The following is a 17,805-nucleotide window of genomic DNA, read 5'->3' on the forward strand; positions in this document are numbered from 1 at the left end:
GGAAGGAAGAGCCATGAGTCTAGCGGGCCGGGCCCCTGGCAGTGGGAGGCAGGTTCCCACAACAGAGGATGCTCTGCTTTTAACAATTCAAACACCAGCCATTAGAGAGCAACATAAATAACCGCCAGCAAAAGCCACTGTGCATCAAATGCTCCCCCATTCAAGCATTCTGACAGACCCAGGAAGTGCCGCACGGCTCGTTCTGTGCCACAACACTCCTGCGTTTATACTGTCCTCGTGATGAATTCTACCTCCCGATAATTACCTGACTGGCCTCCACGCCCTCTGCCTCTGCACTGTGCAAACAGCTGGCAGGGAAGGCTACTCAGCAGCAGCCCACTCTATAGCATTAGGAGAGGCATGGGAGCAACTTCCTGTCCCAGCACTCAAGGCAGAAGGAATGGGGGTGCGCAGGAGCAGCGCCAGAGTTTTTGACGCCCTAGGCGCAGGGCCAGCTCGCCGGTCCCGCGGCTCCAGTGGACCTCCCGCAGCCGTGCCTGCGGACGGTCCGCTGGTCCCGCGGCTCCAGTGAACCTGCCACAGCCGTGCCTGCGGATGCTCCACCGGAGCCGCGGGACCAGCGGACCTTCCACAGGGACGCCTGTGGGAGGTCCACCGGAGCAGTCTGCTGCCCTCCCAAATCCTGGTGACCTAGGCGACCACCTAGGTCACCTAAATGGAAGCATCAGCCCTGAGGGTGCGTACACTCAACAGCAGTCTCCCTTCACCCTGCTGGCTTTACTCTCTGCGGCCCCACAACAACCCCTATTACAGGGGGAATCCATAGTGAACTCTTTCCTGCTGAAAGAGGGAGCTTGGGCAGCTGCTGCTCAAATTCCCACTGTTTTTATCTCCTCCGTTCCAGGCCTTGCAGTCAGCCAGGTCTACACTGCATATCCCAGCAGTGCCAGCCATAGCACGTAGCAGAAGGAGAACATTTGCTAACACCAAAAGGTATTCTTACCTAGTTTCACCTTCCTGGATGGAAAAGTAAAAGGCCAGGCTGGATTTTCACACTGGTCATTTATCCCACTGTCATGGGGCGCTCACATAGGATGCAGAGGAAGGTGCTAGAGGTGCCTAGACAGACAGACAGGAGGAACATCTACATAGGCTCTATGCTGAAAAGCAGCCACATGCCCATCGTCCTTCCCCTTGCAGAGAACCCTGGATCTCTAACCCCAGGGGAGGTGACCATGGAGCTGGCTGAATGGACTGGTGCAGCCTGTTCCCTTAGCTACACTCCTGTTGGTGCAAGTATCTAGGCCAGAGCGCCTGCCAGCCTGGGCTCCCTCAGCCCCCGGGTCCCTATGGCAGCTGGTTCTGCGGGCCTCTCACTCTCTGCAGTCAGGCAGCACAGGGAAGCGGCCGCTGGAGGACTTGCCCCACAAGGAGCAAGCTGAAAAATTCAGTCTCGGTTCTCCTGGGAAATAAATTCAGAATTTTTTCTCCCACAAACCATTTCGATTTTTACACTGATTCAAGAGGATTTTTTGCCCCCCAAATTGAAATTTCCATGGGAGGGAAATTCCATTCTGCAGCCTGCTTTCATTGGCACCATCGTTAGCGCCCATCACCCCTCCCTAGGATGCTGACAGCTCCTCCTCTCAATATCCCCTCCTCAGCACTCTCCTATCGAACCAAATCAAACCCCTCTTGCTATCACTCCCCAGGGGCCTGGAGCAGTACTGAGGAGCCTGCAGGTGAACAAGAAAGGTGACGGCTTTGCAGAGAGATCAGTTCAGACAAACAGGCTGGGCTGGGAGTTCCTGCAAATTACCCAGTTCCTCCACCCCCACCTGGCTTTGTCCAAGCCCCACACTCTGTAGGACCCAGGGAGCTCAGCCTGCACAGGGTGTCTATCAGAGCCAGGCTGAGGAGGAGCAGCGAGGACTGTGAGTGGAAGGTCCTGCAACAGAGAAGTCAGCAGACCTCTGTGGGACCTCTACAGCCCTCCTGCTCTCCCCACCAACACCTGGCCACTTACTAGTGGTGCCTTCAGGGAATCTGCTGGCCTCTCCCCAATTCCTATCTCCTGTGTGACTCCATTGGAAATTGAGAGAGGCTGCAGGTGGCAGATATCTTCTGTCTTTGGGGGTGTGCCAGGTAGGGCCATTGCCCCTCTTGCCTCCAAGCTTTGAAGGCATCCTTGGGTCCCAGGGAGTGGCTTGATCCAATTTCCCACTGAACAGTACCACTGCCCCCAGCCCACGCTAAAATCAAGGGTGGTCAGCCGCCCGTAAGTCTAGCTTTAGAACAAGGGTTACAGATTGCCCTGTTCATCGCAGAGACCTCCCTCAACCTCCCATGTTGCTGTCTGTTAAAATAGCAGTTCGTCTGATAGCCATGTAAGTTTGTCCTGGGAGGAAGGGATGCTAATACCAGTTCCCCACATGCGTGCACACATGCACACACATGGATGCTTGCACATACATAGGTGCACATACACGGGTGCTCACACACTCAGACATGGGTGCATACATCACAGAAGATAAGGGCTGGAAGAAACCTCAGGAGGTCATCTAGTCCAACCCCCTGCTCAAAGCAGGACCAACCCCAACTAAATCATCCCAGACAGAGCTTTGTCAAGCCAGGCCTTAAAAACCTCTAAGGATGGAGATTCCACCACCTCCCTAGGTAACCCATTCCAGTGCTTCACCATCCTCCTAGTGAAATAGTTTTTTCTAATATCCAATATAAACCTCCCCCACTTCAACTTGAGACCATTGCTCCTTGTTTGGTCATCTGCCACCACTGAGAGCAGCTGAGCTCCATCCTCTTTGGAACTCCCCTTCAGGTATAGTAGTTGAAGGCTGCTATCAAATCCCGCCCACCTCATTCTTTTATTCTGCAGACTAAATAAGCCCAGTTCCCTCAGCCTCTCCTCATAAGTCATGTGCTCCAGTCCCCTAATCATTTTAGTTGCCCTCCGCTGGACTCTCTCCAATTTGTCCACATCCTTTTTGTAGTGGGGGGCCCAAAACTGGACACAGTACTCCAGATGTGTCCTCACCCATGCTGAATAGAGGGGATTAATCATATGCACATGCACACCCCACGACCCGACTTCAGAATCCAACCTCTAACACTGCATCATCTATGTTGGTGGGTGGAAGAAGGCTGAGCTCTATTCCCCTTAATGCAACATCAGAACTTGATCAAAACTCTTTGAAACGGCTTATGCAAAATCTCTAATGCTTCTTTGTCTGCCCCAGAATGCAGTCTCTTTTCACCTGGGAATAGTGGCCCAGATACTCAGAGGTATTTAGGCTCCTGATTTCAATAGGTGTTAGGCACTTAAACACCTTGGAGGATGTGGGCCAGTGTCCCATTAGAAGGAGAAACTTTCTGGTCTATCTGAGCTGGGCCTAGTGCTGTCCACCTGTTAGCGGTCTACAATCTCGCTGTCCCAGCCAGGACTGCTTCCCATTCACTTGTGGGCACAGGCTTTCAACCGCCAGCAGCCCAAGTTCCATCAAGGGTTGGAGCAGGCACAGCTGAATGGCAGCTGGACAACCACAGTGGTGGTGTAATGCCAGGCCCCATCACTAAGGCAGGATTGGGAGCCTACAGTCCAAGGTGCACACAGAGCCATCGGTGGCAACCAATGGGCTAGCAGAACCCGGGTGAATCTGAGCTGAGGTTAGTTACTTCCTCGGAGAAGCTGACACGTGCTGAGGTACCTGTTCACTGTTCTTAGCAGGGAATCCCAAGAGAGATGGATGAAAGGACCAGATAGCCAGAGAGTAGCCAGAGGATCAGGAACAAGACAGACGAGGGAGCAGGAAGAAGGTGTCCTTTGGCCAAGATAATGTTCTGCAAGCCCTAAAACAAGTAGCTCACAGCCAGCCTCTGAATGAGGGATCCCTACTCAGTCACAGCCGAGGACACTGAAGACAGAGAGCATGAAAAGATTCACAGCCTGTGGGATTCGGCCAGGCCTGGCACAGCCAGAGAGCCTGGAGCGGTGGCCAAAGGAGTAACACAGCCTGAGGGAGCGGGTAAAAACAATGCAAGGTGCTATGGCCTCTTACTGGAACTTTGGCCCCAATCCTGAAATGTGCTGACTCCAATGGCAGTTGAAATTCTCAGTACCCCACAGGGCCCTATCTGCCAGGCAAGTGTGGAGAGCAGTAGCAGTTTGCTCTCCCTGGCTCCTCTGTCCCGTTGGGGAGCCCTGCCACCACTAGCAGCAACAAGGAGTCAGACTCCAAGGGCCCGATTCTTCTCAGCCTTGCTCTTTGTGATCTGGTGGTGTTTGAAATGTGCACTCACTTTGCCTGAGTGCAAGGCAGCGAGAATCAGGATCTCAGACATAACACATTGTGAGGTGGCTGGGTGAGTCCTGGGTCTTGCATGTTTCAATGTTACAAGGGTGAGTGGATCTTTCTTGAAAATCACTAAAAAATTCTTCTGTAATTTACAGACTGCCTCATTTGCAGAATGACTGCTCTTTGCAAACATTTGCGCAGTGAAGTTTTGCTGCTGTGGATGATGGTGGAGGATGTAGTGAAGTCGTTTAACCAAAATTTGTTTGGGTAAGATAAGATGTGAAAGTAGTTGATAAGAATAAGTCACCCAACTGGGGAACAGAAACAACCTCATGTGGCTTAGCGGACCACAGCTCTGTAACACTATGTCCCTTAAAGCCAGTATCTAGTTGTAATGTGATAAGCCTAGCAACACTGCTGGTCAGTGGAATATGGAGTTGACCTCTAGAGCCCAGCTAGTAAAACAGCATTAACTCAATAACTGAGCATGTGCCTGGACTGACTTTCCACCAGGCAGTACATGCTCCACTATTGACTCGTATATATCGACGACAAGAAGGAATACGCAGATCATAAGCTCTTGGGGGCATGAACCATCTCCTGATTTGTTTGTATCCCACATAGCACAATCAGGTCCTGATTCTTGATTGGGACCTAGGCACTATCATGATACAAATAATAAACAACAATTCACAGCCACAGGTTCCTGGGCAATAAAAAGAGATCACCTGCACAAACAGTTACAAAGAGTGAACAAATCAGCAAAAATCTGTCTGTTGGTGGAAAATTTGCAATCAGGTAACAGGGCTAAATTTGCTGAGTTAACAGCCTATAAACAGCTGTCTGCACAGCTCTTCTCTCACCTCTGTAGCCTTTGCTTTATTGTACCAAATTTACAGCTGGTTAAACTGAGGCACAGAGCAGTCAAATCATTTTCCCGTAAGTCAGTGGCATAGCTAGGAAAAGAGCCCAGGACTCACGCTCCAAGTGCTCTGCTTAGATTACTAGACAATATTCACTCCCAAAAGACTTTAAAATAGTCCCAAAGTAGAATGGAAACAAAGTTTTGGCTCATTTGGACAATAGACAGTGATTTGTTAGTACGAAGTTTGCTGGTGCCTATGAAAGGACACTGTAGTCTCTTCACATACCAAACCTCCTAGGTCTTCTTAGACTGCTTCAGGGTTCTAGGTGTGTTGGAGTGATGCTCAGAATCACAGATTCTCTCATTCTGGGCTTTATACATCAAACATTCAATAATAGATCTGGGTTTTGTGCTTTACAAATTGTCTTAAAGCTGAAGGAGCCCTGGATGCCAGTTCCAGTTGAGAATTTTTAATTTTACTTAACAATCCTTTGTAGGCTGGCAACCAACTTCAGATGTTAAATGATGTCAATGCAGAAAATGACAGGCCCATTTTTGTAACCAAATTCTAGCTGATAAATACAGAAAAATAAACTCTTCCAAAGAGAAAACTAGAGGAAGCAGCTCCCTGGGTACATGTATAGGGAGCATAACTAGGCAGGCTTTCAGCAGTCTACAGTTCCACATTTAAAGCTAAGTGCCAACACAGCACTGAATAGTTGACAGAATCCCTCCTGCGAAAGGGCATTTAGTAGTAAGCAGTCATTTCTTTTCAGGTGCTGTAATTTATTTTGACATAACACACACAATGCAGAGGAAAAGAAATCCATTCTAGTGAGCTAGATTACTGTAACTATCCACCGAAAACACAGCTGTGAAGCCCTAGTGAGGATTACATTGGGTAAAAATGGAGTTTCCAAGACAAAGGTGTTTAGGGGTTTGCCTACACCGGAGTTATTCTGGAGTGGCTATTCTGATGAACTCTGTGTTTGGACACTTATTCTGTAATAAAAGTGCCTTATTCCAAATTAGTTAATTTACTTTATTAAGCTAATTCAGAACAGAGTACTCTTATTCTGGAATAAGAACATCCACACATGCAGATAAGAAGGAATAGCAAATCTGCTTTAATTCACACCTTCCCTTATTCAGATTAATTTTCATGTATAGACACATCCTAAAGCAAGGCGATTCTCTAACCACAGAAATAGCACTGGCTGGCTGCGATTACACAGGTGATTTCCACAGCGATGGAATCTCTGCTTTCTCAGCAAGTAGGGTGGTGTCAGCCAGTGTCCAGCAGGTGAAGGTTAGTGAATACAATCCTGACTAAGAAAATGCAGTGGGCAGTGGGCTACCATCAGCACGACTTTGGCATGGTTTATTCCCACAGACTGAGTGAAAATCCCAATTCACTCACATTTACAGAGCATTTAAGATTACATAAATTGGATACATGCATGTTATGTGTAAAATCTATGTCAAGAGCTACTTTAGAGAGAAGCGCTAAGCTGTGTTGGGCCTAACTCTGTGTTGGTGACATCCACATGATACCTGGTGCAGTGGGGTGGTGTTATGGCTTTACTGGCACTCATCTGGGATAAGCTGCAGAACTCACCCATGGGTAACGCACCCGTCCCAAACAGGAGCTGGAAAAGCTCCATGCCACACGGTCATGTATGGATATATGCACACCCAGGGTGTGATTCACAGTTTGTATTTGGAGCTGATAGTCGGCAGCTCCAGCACAAGAGCAGGTTGTTAACTGTTTCTTGGCTGAGGCACAAGTGATGAGCCAGTTCATGCAGTTGTCTCCCAGTCCTCATTGCTGATCCCCCAAATCCTATCTGTGCCTGGGGGGAGGCACCTTTTCCTCATAATTAGGCCTAATTAGGAGGCAGCCAACAGGGAGTGGTGTTGAAGGCTGTGTCTCATCACATGTACCACCAGTGCAACCTGAGAACGACATTTTCCCTTCTTACAAGGAGCAGACTCTGGTCAGATCCCATGGTAGAGTGACTGACGGTACACAGCTCTGCGTAAGTTTCACTGGGTCCTGCGCCCCACTGCCTATTGTTCCTGGTTACCACCACTGCTCATTTCTCTGCTGTTTATTCAATAAAGTCAGAGAGCTTTACAAACTCCTTTGCCCCTCTGCCCATCACTTGCTGAGATGGGAAGCACCAGTTTGGAAGGCCAGGGTCTTTTGAAATCTATCTAGACGGGGGCTAGGGCCACATTTTGTTATCTAATTGGAAAGCACTCCTCCTGGGTGACCAAGGGGAGAAGATCAGGATACCTGAACCCAGCCTATTTTACTGCCCGAAGCCCCCGGCCAAAGGCTGTTCCATATGGATACATTTCCTTACTTCCACATTCACCTCCTTCAGTGCCTACGGCAATCTGCTGGCAACAGCAGGCTGCACTGATGCTTCAAGCAGTCTTGTGGTGTCGATGCCAGCTCCTGACCTGTGACTGCCTCTGAGGCCTGGTCTACACTACGTGTTTATACCGATTTTAGCAGCGTTAAACCGATTTAACGCCGCACCCGTCCACACTACGATGCCTTTTAAATCGATATAAAGGGCTCTTTAAATCGGTTTCTGTACTCCTCCTCAATGAGAGGAGTAGCGCTAAAATCGGTATTATTATATCAGATTAGGGTTAGTGTGGCTGCAAATCGATGGTATTGGCCTCCGGGCGGTATCCCACAGTGCACCACTGACCGCTCTGGACAGCTATCTGAACTCGGATGCACTGGCCAGGTAGACAGGAAAAGCCCCGCGAACTTTTGAATTTCATTTCCTGTTTGGCCAGCGTGGAGCTCTGATCAGCACAGGTGACCACACAGAGCTCATCAGCACAGGTAACAATGCAGTCTCCTGAGAATAGAAAAAGAGCTCCAGCATGGACCACACGGGAGGTACTAGATCTGATCGCTATATGGGGAGAGGATTCAGTGCTAACAGAACTCCGTTCAAAAAGACGAAATGAAAAAACTTTTGAAAAAATTTCCAAGACCACAAAGGAGAGAGGCCACACCAGGGACTCAGTGCAGTGCAGAGTGAAAGTGAAGGAGCTCAGACAAGCATACCAGAAAACCAAAGAGGCAAACGGAAGGTCTGGGGCAGGGCCAAAAACATGCCGCTTCTACGCTGAGCTGCATGCAATTTTAGGGAGCTGCGCCACCACTACCCCCCCTCCTCCGTCCTTGGATTCCGTGGTGGGGGTTGTAATCTCAGCCATGCCTGAGGATTATGTGGACGGGGAAGGTGAGGAGGAGGAAGAGGAGGACGAGCTTGAAGAGAGCACACAGCACTCTGTTAGCCCAACAGCCAGGAGCTTTTTCTGACCCAGACGGAATTACCGTCCCAGGCCTCCCAAGCCACTAGCCCAGACAGTGAAGCCATGGAAGCGACCTCTGGTGAGCGTACCTTTGGTGAGTGTACCTTTGTAAATACAAAACATGGTTTAAAAGCAAGCTTTTTTTAATGACTGATTTGCCCTGAGGGCTTGGGATGCATTCGCTGGCAGTGAAGTTACTGGAAAAGTTTGTTAACATGTCTGGGGATGGAACGGAAATCCTCCAGGGACATCTCCATGAAGCGCTCCTGGAGGTATTCCAAAAGCCTTTGCAGAAGGTTTCTGGGCAAGGCAGCCTTGTTCCGTCCACCATGGTAGAACACTTTACCACGCCATGCATGTAGCAAGTAATCGGATATCATTGCATGACAAAGCATAGCTGCGTATGGTCCCGGTGATTGCAGGCATTCAAGAAACATCCATTCTTTATCTCGCTCTGTTATCCTCAGCAGAGTGATATCGTTCATGGTAACCTGGTTGAAATTCAGGAATTTAATTAAGGGGACAGAGATGGCCTTTTACCTACAGGGATGTTTACCTGTTGCTTACAAGAAATCCTTCCTTGCATGTAGCCAAGCAGGGGGAGGGGAGGAAGGATAGCGCTGAGCTTTCTCGCGTTTGGCTAGCAGGAATCTTCCCAGCTACCAGCCACGCGGTGAGGAGTAGGGGGGTGATTAGCAGTGATCTTCCATGATACCAGCCATGCGGTGGGGCGAGGGGGTAAAGCGATCATCCTAGAGAATTGGAGGGGGGGTGGGGGTGGCTTCTGCGAATGGAAGTGAAGGCTACAGAAGCCGAAAGATAATGGCTTACCATGGCCGCATGCAAGCTGAATTCTGATGCCCAGACCTGCATCAGTGAGATCTGTAACACCAGAGCCCAGGCACTCAAAATTAAGATGCAAAATGCGACCTTGTAGTGAAATCACATGTGCTGTGTAAGGTGAATAGTGTTGTTCACTGTGAAAGAGTATAACCATTGTTCTGTAAAATGTATCTTTTTAAATACTTCTCTCCCTTTTTTCCCTCCCTCATGCAGCTGCACATTTTTCAAGCCTCCCTACTCCATCCCGAAGGCTAGCTCAGATAAGGCGGAGGAAGAAGAGGACACGAGACAAAATGTTCTCTGAAATCATGGAAGTAACCCACAATGAAAGAGCTCATCTGAATCAGTGGAAAGACGTGGTATCAAATTACAGGAAAGATGCCAGTGAACGTGAGGAGAGGAGAGATGCTCGAGATGAGAGGTGGCCGCAGGAAGATCAGAGGTGTAGGCAGGAAGATCAGCAGTGGCGGAATGAAACGCTGGGGTTGCTGCGTGATCAAACTGATATCCTCCGACGTCTGGTGGAGCTTCAGGAAGAGCAGCGAGGTCACAGAGTGCCGCGGCAGCCCCTGTGTCACCACCCTCAGTACTCACCATGTTCCATATCTTCCTCACCCAGACGTGTAAGAACGCGTGGGGGAAGGCTTCGTGCACCAGCCCACTCCACCCCCGTGGACAGCCCAACCAAAAGGCTGTCATTACATTGAAATGATTTTAGTGGCCTTTTCCTTCCCTCCTATCCTCCTCCCAAACCACACCCAGGCTACCTTGCCAGTTCTCTCCCTCTTTTTATAATGAGCTTTTTAATAAAGAATACATGATTTTTAAACGATTGTGACTATTCCTTAAGCAAGCTGTAATCGAAGGGGGAGGGGGGGTTGCTTACAGGGAATGAGTCAATCAAGGGAGCCGGATTCATCAAGGGGAAACAAACACAGCAGTCACACTGTACCCTGGCCCGTGATGAAACTCGTTTTCAAAGCTTCTCTGATGCGCACCGCTTCCCGGTGTTCTCTTCTAATCGCCCTGGTGTCTGGCTGCGCGTAATCAGCGGCCAGGTGATTTGCCTCAGCCTCCCACCCCGCCATAAAGGTCTCCCTCTTACTCTCACAGAGATTGTGGAGCACACAGCAAGCAGCAGTAACAAAGGGGACATTGGTTTGGCTGAGGTCTGAGCGAGTCAGTAATGTGCCCCAGTGCGCCTTTAAACAGCCAAATGCACATTCTACCACCATTCTGCACTTGCTCAGCCTGTAGCTGAACAGCTCCTGACCACTGTCCAGGCTGCCTTCATGAGCCATGGCTTCAAGGTGTATGGCTTCATGAGCCATGGCTTCAAGGGGTAGGCTGGGTCCCCCAGGATAACTATAGGCATTTCAACATCCCCAACAGTTATTTTCTGGTCTGGGAAGTAAATTCCTTGCTGCAGCATTTTAAACAGAGCAGTGCTTCTGAAGACGCGAGCGTCATGAACCCTTCCTGGCCATCCCACGTGGATGTTGGCGAAACGTCCCTTGTGATCCACCAGTGCTTGCAGCACCATTGAAAAGTATCCCTTGCGGTTTACGTACTGGGTGGCCTGATGCGCCGGTGCCAAGATAGGGATATGGATTCCATCTATCGCCCCCCCACAGTTAGGGAATCCCATTGCGGCAAAGCCATCCACTATGGCCTGCACGTTTCCTAGAGTCACAACCTTTTGTAGCAGCAGCTTAGTGATTGCTTTGGCTACTTGCATCACAGCAGCCCCCACAGTAGATTTTCCCACTCCAAATTGATTCCCGACTGACTGGTAAGCTGTCTGGCGTTGCAAGCTTCCACAGGGCTATTGCCACTCGCTTCTCCAGTGTGGGGGCTGCTCTCATCTTGGTATTATGACGTTTCAGGGCAGGGGAAATCAACTCACAAAGTTCCATGAAAGTGCTCTTACGCATGCGAAAGTTTTGCAGCCACTGCAAATCGTCCCACACCTGCAAAACTATGCGGTCCCACCAGTCTGTGCTTGTTTCCCGGGCCCAGAATCGGCGTTCAATGGGTAGAACCTTCCCCATTACCAGCAGGAGCTCCAAAGTGCAGGGGCCCGCGGTTAAGGAGAATTCAGTTTCCATGTCCTCATCATTCTCGTGGCCACGCTGCCGTAGCTGCCTCCTCCTAGTCTGCCTTTGCAGTTCATGGTTCACCATAGACAGCACGAGAATGCGCGAGGTGTTTACAACGTTCACAATCGCGGTGTTGATCTGAGCGGGGTCCATGCTTGCAGTGCTATGGCATCTGCACAGTTCACCCAGGAAAAAAGGAGCGAAACGGTTGTCTGCTGCTTTCACTTAGGGAGGGGTGAGGCTGTACCCAGAACCACCCGCGACAATGATTTTTGCCCATCAGGCACTGGGCTCTCAACCCAGAATTCCAAGGGGGGGGGAGACTGCGGGAACTACGGGATAGCTACGGGATAGCTACCCACAGTGCAACGCTCCAGAAATCGATGCTAGCCTCGGACCATGAACGCACACCGCCGAATTAATGTACCTAGCGTGGCCGCGCGCAATCGACTTTATACTATCTGATTTATAAAACCGGTTTATGTTAAATCGAATTTATCCCGTAGTGTAGACGTACCCTGAGACAGACATTCCCCTCCAGCTCTCCTCCCACCTGGCCATTCACAGGGCTAAAGCAGAGATGCTGCCCAGACTTCGCTGATAAATAGTTTGTCATGTCTGAAGTTAGTTAAATTATTCAGGGAGTGGGCTGAAATGCCCTATTGTATCATGAAATTTTTCTACGACGCTGTGAAGAGGTTTCAACATCCTAACGAGCCCATTTCCTAGTCAATACAATTAGCAGCAGCTACGCAATGGTTCAAATTAATCTGGAATCAGAATGCAAGCGATCTTCAGTGCACAAACAGCAAGATGCCATCAAAGTGATTAGTTATTATCCAGGATGGAAATAAAATGATTCATTGGGATGCAGCTGGCTGCTGTTTGACATCCCACCATTGATTTGATCTAACAAGTGTTTAATGAGCACAGGGACTCGACATACCTAAACTGCAATTTTTGCATAACCTATTCAAAATGCATTCTGGATGTTTTCATGGAAAAATGACTCTTCCAAAGTCATCCTCAGTCACATTTAACTGGCAGCATATGAGTTATTTCCCTCCCTGTTTAAGGAGTCTCAGGCATGCTGCACACACAGATTACTGATGAAAGGATACAATGGGAGGGTCAGTAACCTCCATCTCGGAGGTGTTCAGTTTGATGTTTTGTATCCGTGCTGTGCTGGGGGTGCCAAATGTAAACACTGCAGCAAAATACCTTTCCACTGATGGAAGGGATTTATTTTGACTGCAGAGACAGAGCACAGAAATGGCCAGTGGTCAGTTCAGAAATTACCAGCTAAAGGAATAAATCAATAGTCTTAGATATGAGAAAAGAAGTGTCCAGGTCAGTAGGCCACCAGCTATAATCACAGGGGGAACCCACAACAAGGGGCCACCAGCCAGAACCACAGTGAGAATCTGAAACAGAGGCCACTGACCAGTACTACAGGGGGAATCTGAGATAGAAGCCACCTGCTAGTACAACAGGGAGCATCTGGGATAAAGGCAACCAGCTGATACAGCAGGGCAAATGTGGTATAGAGGCAACTGGCCAGTACCACAGGGTGAATATGGGATCGAGATCACTGGCCGGTACCACAGGGTGAATGTGGAATATAAGGCCACCAGACGGTACCACTGGGTGCATGCAGGTAATAGCAGAGTATTGTTTTGTATGTCATATCGAGACCTGAAGCATAGTAAGGTGCTCAGATACTATACTGACCTTGCCTGCACCAGTACTTTTCCAATGTTTCACCATTGCATAGCCACTGGTGCAGCCCCATGTGGACTATTGCAGACAGGCTGCCAGGAGTTTTACAATCACGTCATCCAGACCAGCGCTGCATAGACTCATAGGGTTATACACTAGTTCTCCCACTTACTGGCTCAGGAGAGGAGCAGGCAGCGGTGCCAATGTGAAAGTGGAAGACTTGCAGAAAAATGGCTTGCATAGACACAGCCAGCAATGAGTTACAGAGCTTGTAACATTAGTGATCTACAGGCACCCCAAACCAGAGCAAAATATTTCACATAGTGATTTCTGGAAGAGTTCAGTTTTGTAGGATCTGCAAGAGGCGTGAGAGAAGTCTGCAGAATTACTGGAAATAGCCTGGGGCAGAGTTTTGGTGTGGGGACAGCTGAGTCATCCAGGTTTGTAAAATACATGTCTGTGTGATTTTCTGATTTGGTACCAGGCATTGTGTCCCATGGAGGGTCTGGCTTGAACTGACAAGGTCAAAGAAAACTACCGTAAAAGTACACTTCTACCCAAAAATGTGACTCTGTAATAATGTCATTGTAGGACTCCATATCCACTGTGTTTCATTGCTTCCAGGTCTGTTGTGCTCAGTTTAAAAGTATCAGCCCCACAAACTCATTCTGGGATCTGAGAGGCAAGCTGGGTTCTTTATTTCTCATCATCACTAGTAACAGATGTTCTGGAGGTCAAATTTCATCAGCTATCCCTGTGAAGTCCTAGCGTCTTCAGATGATGTAACCTGCACAAACCCACTTAAAACTAATTACGGTACACAGGTGCCAAAGGGGAGAAAGGTATTGCTCCGGTGTAAACTGAGGTTATAATTTGGGGTGTAGAATCTTCATTTCAGGTAATGATGAGCAAGATCAGAAAAACCCAGGCTGACTCAGAGCCCAGGCTGAGTTTGTGGGGCTGGAAATTATATGCTTTTACCTGCAAACTGAGAAAATCTGATCTGGCGTCATTGAGAATCAGTGAATATTGGAACCCACTTGCCAGGTCTGCAGGGCTACATTTCAGGGTATGTCCATTCTCTAAGGTTATCAGTCCATATTTTGCCTACCCATGGCTCAACACATCTGGTAAAGCAAAGACCTGCCATACCTCAGCAGAGCAGGATGAATGGAATCTGTCCTGGGAACTGGGATATCCTCAAGCAGCTATTATCTGGTACAATCAAAACCACAGAGCTCCCAATTCAAGAGAGAAAATGTAAGCAAAAGAACATGTGTATAATACATTAGTTGAGATCTGACAAGTTCTACTACTCAGTGACCCTTTCTTTGTTTCATTGGGTAGTTGACTGATTGAGGAAGGAGATCAAAGAAGAGATTATACCTCACCAATAAGAAGTTCTATGGTTTGAAAACTTTAAATGTATCCCCCGATCCTCTGCACTTGACTGAGTGTAGAGGCCTTTCCCCTGGTTTGGAGAATACATTGTATAGTGATTTTATAGACTTTAGTGTCAGGCAGTGATGCATCACCCAGCAGAGTGTCATACAAGAATCATAAATCAAAATCTCCCAGGAACTTGTGAATATCAGGCACTTGAATTCACTGATGTGGTATCCATGGTGCTTTGCCATGTCTCACATCCCCATCTCCTTCCCAAAATAGCCTAATTCTAAAATATTATTCAGCACTTGGAGTGCTGCCATAGCACAGGAGACAGTTGAGAAAACATAGAAAATGTGTCTCCTAGTGCAAAGAAATATTAAGATGCACTTTCCGAGGCTTTGTTCAAACCAGAGACAGAAGCTGCTTTCATGATACCATAATAAATGGGGCAGGAGAAAGCTGTCGGGTTAATAGAGGGTGAGGTAATGCAGTCACCTCACACATTGGAAATCACCCATGATGAAGCCTCAAGATGAAGCTGTATTTCTACAAAGAAGAATTGTATCGGACACTTTCAAATTTGGAAGCAAATCTCTCAAAGCTGCAGCATGCTTGCTGGGACATAGTCTCTTTTGTCTACAAGTGCAATTATTCTGACAATTAGAGCCAACAGGAAATTTTCAAACAAGAGTGCAGCAGATATGCCTGGAAGGATTTTCAAAAGCTCCTAAGTGACTTGAGCACAAGTACCACTGAAAATGCTCCTAAGTCACACCTACCTGTTGCATCCAAAAAATCCTGTATTCAGAGCACAGACAGACAATTATGGCTGCAAATAGATAATGTCACACACAGACACTTATGTGCCTACTTATTGATTTATACATGCTTATATGGCAGTTTGCATGTGCAATCAGTGCATGCACTTTAAGACAAATCAGTGGTATGCAAACTTGAAAGTTTGCCCTTAAAAGTTAACCACACTGAAACCACACCATTTAAATGTGATATAAACGTGTAGACAGTTTAAAATGAATCCCAAAGGCCAAGGCAAATCGATTGAGAACACTGAAATGATTGACTTCATACACAACTAAAGCAGGCAATTTTCTTCAAGCAACAAAAGTCAGTTGTCCACTTTGAGAAGTATGTTCCTATCTTCGTGACTATCAGTTATAGTTTACGTATAGATCATCTATTCTCCCATCTTCTTATTGATGGGGAATGCATGGCGTGGAACTCCCAGGAAAGCCAACAGCAGATGTGTATAAATCATCTATCTGCACATCTAAGGAAGAATAGACCCCCCATGAGCCTCTTCAGTTAAGGAAGGAAGATAGATTTTATTTTATACATAGAACAATATTGTACAGTAAATTGATTAAAGATCAACTAAAATGTCTGAGAGGGAGGAGCATGTTGCCAGGCCCTGCCCAGGGGATCCCAGCAGTTAGTCCCAAGTGCTCTGGACACACCACTCTGTGCTCTGCACCCCAGCCTGAGTGCATTCCCCATGCTCATCATCTCAGCCGAAACAGATATCCCATCATGATCAGTGCGAGCTCAGGCCCTGATAGGATATGAAATAACAATAAACTCCCATTTCTGAGGGAGGCCTCATGTGTCCCACTATCTGCAGGTCCTTCCTTGCCCCTTTTTAGCCCCCTCTCCCCTGGAAGGTTAGTGGTGTGTCGCTCTGCTTCCTCCTGGCCAGAGCTCTACCCAGGATGGAAGTGCATTACACGTCCCATGGGTGCTGCCTCAGCCTCAATAAACTTTATTTAAATACACACAAACATACACAGACAATATACAGATATTTGTTTCTTCTCTGAAACTTCTACAGGACTGACACCGCTTTGGATGACACTCATGGAGAATTTTAAAAAGTGCAGCAAATGTATGAAAAATAAAACTCTTTTAATGGTGGTCATCCACGGAAACAACAATGGATGCATGTTCAACCAGGCAGGCACATGGACATGGCTCCACACATAGTACATTGGCTCTGTATAAGCATTTCCACATACATTGTGTCTATATAAATGTACAACAGTCTCATAAGTCAGCAAGGAACAAAGTCAGATTAGTATGGACGTGGCACACCTTTGTACTCCCAGTGATATGAGCCACTGTCCACATACCAATGTGACTTTGTTAGAATATGAAAAGTAAACACAAAGCTGGTTCAAACAAACATTCACACCATCTACTATAGAAACCCTCGACATATGCAACAATGCTATAAAAGGAAAATTCACCTTGGGGTTCTGGTGACAAGTTACTCAACACCAGCTCCTGCAGCTTTGTTATCACCATAAGTCCTAAACAGGATTATATGTTTGCTTATCTAATATAGCTATAACTATCGTTCAACATAGATTGTATATACAGTACATATACACAGAACATATACAGCACACAATATGTATATTTATGTGTTTTCATGTTTGTACAGTATATCACAGATTATGTGAACACAGAATATATGTATGTGGACCTGTAAGAAATAATTTTATAAAATATTTGTAATATCAACCCCCCCAAAAACAACAACAACAACAATAAAATCCCACAACCTGGAAATCAGTTGAATAAACAAAAATCTCCACTCTTGAAATGGTGCCACCTATTCCCTTGGGTGGCATTACAGACCTTTCTGTTCCCAAGATAAAAGCAGCAGCAAGAGGGTCAGTTTGCATCCATGCTCCCAGAAAACACAAAGCAATACAAGTTGTCAGATTGCACACACTCCCTAATGCTGCATCCTCCTGCTTTCCCTCACTAGGGTGTAAGAGACTCTGCCAGCAGCACAATATTTAACCTGCAACAAAGTGTGCTAGAATAAATCTACTGACTGCAGTCCAGGACTGTTATCTCCTGTCACTTAGAACCCAGCTTATGAGTTACAGCTTTTTATTTAAAACAATCTTTTTATTTAGCAAAAAATTGTTTCCACTGTACCCTTCACGTGTCCTCTTCCTAATGTGACAAACCCGGAGGAGATGAAATTATGGAGATCTGGCCCTCCACTTCGATAAATATCCTTCCCATAGTGACCTGCCAAGGCAAATGACAACAAGCAAGGCATTACTCAACATATCCATTACACCATGCATCCACATTAGCCCCAATTCAGTGAAAGCCAAAGCCCCGTCATATAGTGAGACAATAAAAGGCAAGTGAGGACGTGAGAGGCATAGAGAGTTCAGAGAGCAGGAATATCTAAACAAAAAACAAATAGAGTGTAAATTGCAGAGGGAAAAAAACAGTG

At 47.3% G+C, this 17,805-nt stretch overlaps 1 protein-coding gene and 1 long non-coding RNA gene across 7 annotated transcripts in view; one reads left to right on the forward strand and one right to left on the reverse strand.

The window, feature by feature from the left end:
- Positions 1–17,805, reverse strand: part of SHISA6 (shisa family member 6) — a 616,361-nt gene that overhangs the window by 524,839 nt on the left and 73,717 nt on the right. For all 6 annotated transcript variants that reach the window (XR_007768732.1, XM_050919411.1, XM_050919410.1 and 3 more), the window contains exon 3: positions 17,496–17,591. Coding sequence is in view for 5 of the 6 variants with exons in the window: in XM_050919411.1 (XP_050775368.1) it covers positions 17,496–17,591 (96 nt within the window). In the remaining variant the exon portion in view is untranslated. The remainder of the gene's footprint in view (positions 1–17,495; positions 17,592–17,805) is intronic.
- On the forward strand, positions 8,155–10,153 carry LOC127032297 (uncharacterized). The gene is made up of 2 exons (XR_007768757.1): positions 8,155–8,560; positions 9,538–10,153. It is a non-coding gene; the product is annotated as an uncharacterized LOC127032297 (long non-coding RNA).

This window comes from Gopherus flavomarginatus, chromosome 12 (assembly GCF_025201925.1).
Source record: "Gopherus flavomarginatus isolate rGopFla2 chromosome 12, rGopFla2.mat.asm, whole genome shotgun sequence".
Lineage (NCBI taxonomy): Eukaryota > Metazoa > Chordata > Testudines > Testudinidae > Gopherus > Gopherus flavomarginatus.